General features: G+C 40.7%; 1 protein-coding gene across 1 annotated transcript; it reads left to right on the plus strand.

Moving 5' to 3' along the window:
• The first annotated feature begins 2,453 nt into the window (after nucleotides 1–2,453).
• LOC147211041 (uncharacterized) lies at nucleotides 2,454–6,813 on the plus strand. Its single transcript, XM_086120817.1, has 4 exons — nucleotides 2,454–2,517; nucleotides 2,793–2,877; nucleotides 4,370–4,411; nucleotides 5,108–6,813. Exons 2-4 carry the CDS (start codon nucleotides 2,805–2,807, stop codon nucleotides 5,323–5,325), a joined length of 333 nt encoding a protein of 110 aa, XP_085976943.1. The 5' UTR covers nucleotides 2,454–2,517; nucleotides 2,793–2,804; the 3' UTR covers nucleotides 5,326–6,813.
• The last annotated feature ends 294 nt before the right edge of the window (nucleotides 6,814–7,107 follow it).

The raw sequence follows: 7,107 nt of genomic DNA on the forward strand, positions 1-7,107 counted from the left end.
CATAATTTGATTTCTTCTTTTCTGTTTCCAGGTCAGAGCTACTCTTTGAGGCAGTTCGATGCTGCACTGACACAGAGCTCACTTCACTTCAGACCTCTATGTCAAAATTGTAATAGCTCGATCTTTTTTTATCATAAAAATAGCCCTAGGCAGTACCGAACTTTATAAAAACATACAATAATACATAACACTGATCTCCGGTGGAATCTTTACTACTTTAGATCTGTCAGTAATTTGTCCAAATAACACATACACACACGTGTACTAACAGTAGTATAGATTTGTGAGAAAAAAATAATTGAAACTGACTGAATTGGAGGCTGCGGTCCAGTGTCATTGAGAAGTAAATAAAGAAGAGAAAAAGTTAAATACTTTAGGCATTATATTCTTATGCTTTAATACATTGTGAGCTGTTTTTTTGTTGTTGTCGAGGAACGGAAGACGATCACGAGCAGGCTGCTCTTAGTGGGCCTTTCAGTTCCCGTCTGTCCAATTAGTCCATCCTGGAAGGAGGAATTAAAATGTGGGCCATCAGGTGGGAGTGTGCGCAGGTTAGACACCCTGATCCAGGAGTTTCTAATCCGGGGTGAGAGTGGGGGCTGCAAAGGATTATGGGATTAGGGCGGGGAATATGCCACATGAGAAATCTACATCCTCTATTGCCATGGTGACAAAAAAAATATCTCCAAGAGATTTCATTAAGCGACAACAAAGCACGTCAGCACAATTGCATGAAGTGATTTTGGGTCTTTTTCTGAGCCGATCATCTCTTTGATATCTGGTAATCAATGAAAACAACTTGACAGGTTTTGGCTTTACTGAGAGTCATTTATATTTCATTCATATACTTAAAGTTGACTTTTGACATTTAAACTAGACCTCTAAAAATTTCAGGACTTTCTGCTGGTAATTCCAAGAAAATAGAGCTGCAATTGATGGTCCCTAATCCGTTCTGACTCTACAGGAACCATCATGTGCCAAGTCAAGTCAAATTAAGTTTATTCATAAAGCCTTTAATCACAAAAGAATCTCAAAGGGGCTTATCAGGCCCCTCAATAAAATCACCAACATCCCCCGGTGTAGTCTCTCCATTCCAGGAAGAGAAAACCCATTCATAATTGTAGGTGCCAGCTCTGTGTCACACACTGAACATGTATAGATGTTAATTGGATTGAAGGTATTTTCTAATAAATCACTTGGTAAACGGGATGCTTGTCACGTGGTGTGGGTGTGGTACGTCAGCACAGGTGGTAAAATCAGCTGTTTACTTGGCGGAAGTGTTCTTTCTTTTGAACTGTCAGAGGGTGAATGCGGAAGGCCTACTTTTTGCTGACCATACATATACACGCATGGAGGCATGATAATCACACGCACAATTCATCGCTTTGGAACACAATTTAAACCTACGAGTAAAACATACTGGACTTTTCATTATTATGTACTGTATTTATAATTATTATGTGGCTCTTTGGACAGATGAGCATTCTACACACTTGGACTAGTGATGCGCCTGGTAAAGCATCCCTGCACTCGGCCTCTTTGGTGACCACAAGTTGCTTTTGAGAGTTGCCTACAAAAACCTTAAGTACTGGTCACAGATGGAGGAATCCCCCTTCCAGGATGACCAGGTTACAATGGATGCCAAGCGGGCAATATTAAACACGTAAGATAGTGCTGTACAACTTTAGTTACAACAGCATATGAGCCCATTTAATGAAATGAAGCTCCGCCTCAGAACTTGTTTCAGTCAGCCGGTGCAGAATCCACAGCAACACTTAACTCATCTTCACCTAGTCCCCTCGGAGACTCAGTTCGGCCTGCTGGCTGAATTTGCGAGTAAGTACTTCTCACTACTAGTGGATACCTGCTGCTGATTATGCATTTTCCAGGCTGATGACATGCATATTGCCATGACAACGACAACACCAGACAGCCGAGTAACCTCGAAGAATGACACTTTCATTATCCATCCATCCATTTTCTAATCCGCATTACCTCATGAAGGTCGCAGTTGTGTTTGAGCCTTTCCCAGCTGTCCTCAGGAAGTAGGTGGGGTACACCCTGAACTGGTTGCCAGCCAATTGCAGGGCACATATAGACAAACAACAATAAGACAGAGGGACAATTTAGAGCTTTCAATCAATCTACCATGCATGTTTTTTAGAATGTGGGACGAAACCAGAGAAAACCCACGCAAGGCACAGAGAGAACATGCAAACTCCTCACAGGAAACCAAGGGTCGGATTCGAACCCACAACCTCCGCAATGTGAGGTGAACGTGCTAACTAGTCATACACTATGTCCCTTCTTTTATTTCTCTTGGAAGGAAAATGTGTGTGGCAAAGAGACAATGACCTTGATATGAATGCACAGCAACTGTCAACCATCCGAAGGAGGGTGGGGGTGAGGTTTTTTGTGTGGTGGGAGGGGCCCCAGTGCCAGAGCCACGACACCCGTCTTCACGGATGTGCATGTGTTTCTCAACACACTTGTATTCGCTGCTGTCAGACTGAGCTGGTGAGTTTTGGTCACATTGTGCATACTTTTGATAGGTTGGTGCATAGCTGCTGCACCCATGCCACATCCAAATTGTGAGAAAACCATTGACATTCAACAGAGTGTGGAATGAACATTTCATATTAAATTGATGTGATGCTGATTATTCAGATTTAAAGTTAATTCCGTGTTTGCTACCTCTTAGCACTACAAACTTAGTAATGAGTGAGTAATACAACAAGAGTAATGTCGAAATAACAAAAATGAACAATTTTTTTGTTTGTTTTTTGGTGCAGGTTGCTGTGGAAATGGGAGCTTTCCCAACTCCTCCCCCCTTGGACGCGACCCGCCATCCGGCGTCAGTGACCAAAACTGTGGCCGGTATGTGAATGAAAGTTCCTGAAAGAGACATTTTCAGTCGGCCAAGATCTTGTTATTAAAGACCAACACTCTTAGTTAAATATTGTAAAAGTCAACAAAGACTTGAAGCAGATTGGCTGCGCTGTGAAACCACAAATGTTTGATTTTGTTATCGGTAACTAAACACCTTCACCGGGTTCTCATCTCCTGCTGCACTCCTGCTTCTTCTTCTTCTCACCTGGCAGAATTTTTACATTTCATTTATTTGGAAATATACCAAGAGGTCACACGTACTCTACTTCATATAAGAAAAAAAGAAACTTTTTGTCATACGCTGTGTTGAAATAACGATGACATCACTACTAAGGCTGAGTAGGAGGGAGTGTCTTAATTTATCAGCCTTATATCAGAGTAGAGTCTGTGAAGGAGCAACTCCCTCGTTCAGCGTCTGTTGCCGTGGCGATAAGAGCAGCCAGCAGGTTGCGGTTTCAATTCTTGGCTTCGTCCTTCCTGTGTAGATTTTAGACTTTTCCTGCACTAAGTGACTTAATCAATTACCGTATTTCGTTTCGACTCTCATTAAATATTCAGTGGTGCCTTGATTTAAGGGTTTAATTTACATTCCGTTCCCCAAAACACTCGGATCTCAAAGAGCTGCCTCAGTTCAATGAATGGAAATTCTGTTTCAGTGCCGCACTTGTATCTTATTGCATTTCATAAAAACATACGGTATAAATCTAATGTAAAGAATGACAAAGTTTGCGCATCATGATTTCATGCTATAAAGCCCAACGCCTTCGCGCTTCATCTGGAGTGCATGTCGGGGCCACCAGGGGACAGTATACACATTCGTACGAAACAAAGAACGGTTTCGCAATTGTGATTCGGTATCTGCAGAAATTTTACACGGTTTTCTCAGAGGACAAAAAAACTTAAATAATTTTAGAAATAAATAAACAGACTGATGCCAATTTTGTTAGCTGATATAATTGCTTTGCGTAAGCATTAAGCGATCAGACTTGTGTAGTTTGAAAAAAATACACATGTAATTGTCTTTTTTTATTGTTAAATTTCAACTTGGAATTGAAATAAATGGTTGGAATAAAAAACCTGGCATCTTCTGTGAAAAAAAATCTGCTCATCGGGATGAAGTTCAATGCCACCATTTAGTGCCTGTAACTCTTTTTTTTTGCTTACAACCCAGGACCAAAAAAAAAGCTCTCTGAGGCTCATGTCTCGAAAAAAGTACAAGTCAAGTCATTCATAGAGGAAGTTGAGGTACCACTGTATTCGTATAGGTAGATAATTAATTTTTGTGTCTACTTTTTGGGACATTTGTGTTGGTGATGTGTCTTTTTTTTTTCTCCGTGGATCTGTGTTTAAGAATTGCTGCTCTGGAAAACACCTCAGGCTGAAACGTTTCTCCTTAACTGAGAGGAAGAACTGGGAGTCAGACCAGGAATGATTCACCAATTTTATACTTCAACTTGTGTTTTCTTTTTTTCTCTTCAAGACTTCAATGTGGAAGGCGGAATCATTGGGGCCTTGATTGGAGGTGAGAGCTTAAGACCAAGGGCTCTATTTTCACAGACTGCATAAATGCCGCCGTATCCTTATTCTCATGTCAAGGCAAGTTGTTGTCAATTTGGTAGACCAGTCTCTGTCAAGATGGCCGTTCCATCGCAGTGAGGGTGTGTCTATGGTGTAGTGACAATTTGATGACAAAGAGTCAATCTTAATTTATACCATCCTAGACAACACCTAAATGCTGGTATGTGATTTTGGTGAATTTGGGCACAGTCAGACAGGTATGAGGGATATCAAATGTCTTACATTCATAAATGCGTGGACAGTGGGCATCATACCCTCTCAATCATTGTTTTTTATTTTTCAAATACTCCCACTGAGCGACACAGATTTTGGTGGTTACACAAACAATTATCAATGGGGGTGGAGGGGTCTCCAATGCCCACTTCACACCGTACATGTGCTTCTGTTATGTTGAAACTATGAGTGCACCTAATTTAAACGGAACGAAAGGACACACTTTGATTGGTCATGATTGAAGTCGGCTGTGACCACTCCCATAGCATCACCGTCCTTATTCTTGCATAGCCGCTGTCCTGCAGAGTTACGTCACATGCCAGACAGGATTTATGATTTTGTTCATTAAATTTTTGCTTTTGCTAATGGAAGTAAAATGCATGGATTTCAGTATTGTACTTTTATGGTTGTGTCTTTCCTCTTGTAGGTGTCATCAGTGCGACACTAATCCTCATCTGTCTGATGGCATTCGTGCTGTGGCGCCGGTCCAGACATAAGGGCTCTTATGTCACCCATGAGATGGACAACCAGGATGATGATGACGATGTTGATGATGATGGTGATGAAGATGATGATGATTACTCAGGATGTTCTGACACTGAACTCCAACATGAAGTACCTCTTGAAATAAGTGCGAAGGACTAGAGCAGGAAAGTGTGAACATTAACACGAAGATGGTGAAAGTACAGTGCCAGTTAACGATTTAGACACACTATCTCATTCAACAGTATTGTGGTTTTTATTCTCCAAATATGACTACACTTTGAAGATTTGAGAGAACGAATCAATTTTTGCAGGATACAATGGGTATAAAAGTCTACACACTCTTGTTCAAATGGCAGATGCTGCGGAAGCTCCTTGGCTTGTCCTGTATGGCAGGACTCTTTATTTAGAGTTAATCAGAGGGATTTTAACGTTGACTGGTGTGTGCCCGACTCTCATTTAACACAAGTTCCAGTTTATAAAATATGTGCCCACTTGTGGAATTACATGATTTTAGTTGTCTATTTTTTACATCATCTCTCAAAAAGATTTTTTTGTGAATGAATCTATGCAGTTACAGGTCACATTCATGGTGAAAATGGATTTCTCTTCGCCTCATTTTTTATATCACAAAAATTTGACACTTTAATAGGAGTGTGGAGACTTTTGATATCTATCGTGGATAGATATTTCAGTCACTTTGTAAATAAAATACTTCTCATTTTTACATTCACTTGTTCTCTAATATATGAGGTAATAAATATGTGACAGTCAGGCGCCAATACTACCAATTTTGAGATATCATAATTTAGTAATTTTGAATTTGTACCGTTTTTATTTTTTTAATATACAGGAATTAAATGTGGTGGCCCGGTAGTCCAGTGGTTAGCACGTCGGCTTCACAGTGCAGAGGTACCGGGTTCGATTCCAGCTCCGGCCTCCCTGTGTGGAGTTTGCATGTTCTCCCCGGGCCTGCGTGGGTTTTCTCCGGGGGCTCCGGTTTCCTCCCACATTCCAAAAACATGCATGTCAGGCTGATTGGACGCTCTAAATTGTCCCTAGGTGTGAGTGTGGGCGTGGATGGTTGTTCGTCTCTGTGTGCCCTGCGATTGGCTGGCAACTGATTCAGGGTGTCCCCCGCCTACTGCCCGGAGATGGCTGGGATAGGCTCCAGCACCCCCCGCGACCCTAGTGAGGATCAAGCGGTTCGGGAAATGGATGGATGGATGGAAAATGAACATGTGAACAACACCGCCTTGTGGCTAAGATGTATCAATGTATCCAGGTGTCAGACGGACAGACTGAAACCACTCTCAAGGAAGGAAACCCGGGATATAATTTAGACATTTCCCAGAACTTCTTACAATGTGTTTTACAAATAACTGAGACAATAACATTACTGCATAGTCTCAATATTTTTTCTGGATGCTAGGGAGTGGTGAGAGCTGGGGTTGGGGTGGTGGGAGAAGTGCTCAGGGGGGAAAAAAATTGTGGTACTATTTCACATCAAATCATTCATGGCCTCTTATAACATTTTTCTGCTCATACTTTCTCTGTTTCCAGTACAAATTCATCCTGACATCAGACGATAACACATAGTTATTTAAGATTCAATTAACTATGAAAGTACATGAACACATAAATAAAATAAAAATAAGATATATCTATCTATATCGGTGTCTGTCTCTTTCTTCCCCCTCGCTCATATATATATATATATATATATATATATATATATATATATATATTATATAATTAAAACCAATAAATCACATACATTTAAAGTTGTCGTTTTGTGTTCGGCCACGTCTCAAAGCTACTCTCTGCAGGGTCGTATGTAGTAAAAATAAACAAAATAAAATAAAAACAAAAAAATGAAATAGACGGCTCGTATTTATACCACCTGGAATAGTGTAGAGTCCAGCATGTGTTTTCCAGCCGAAT

This window comes from Hippocampus guttulatus, chromosome 1 (assembly GCF_054856545.1).
Source record: "Hippocampus guttulatus isolate MCC_2025c chromosome 1, RoL_Hgut_1.0, whole genome shotgun sequence".
Lineage (NCBI taxonomy): Eukaryota > Metazoa > Chordata > Actinopteri > Syngnathiformes > Syngnathidae > Hippocampus > Hippocampus guttulatus.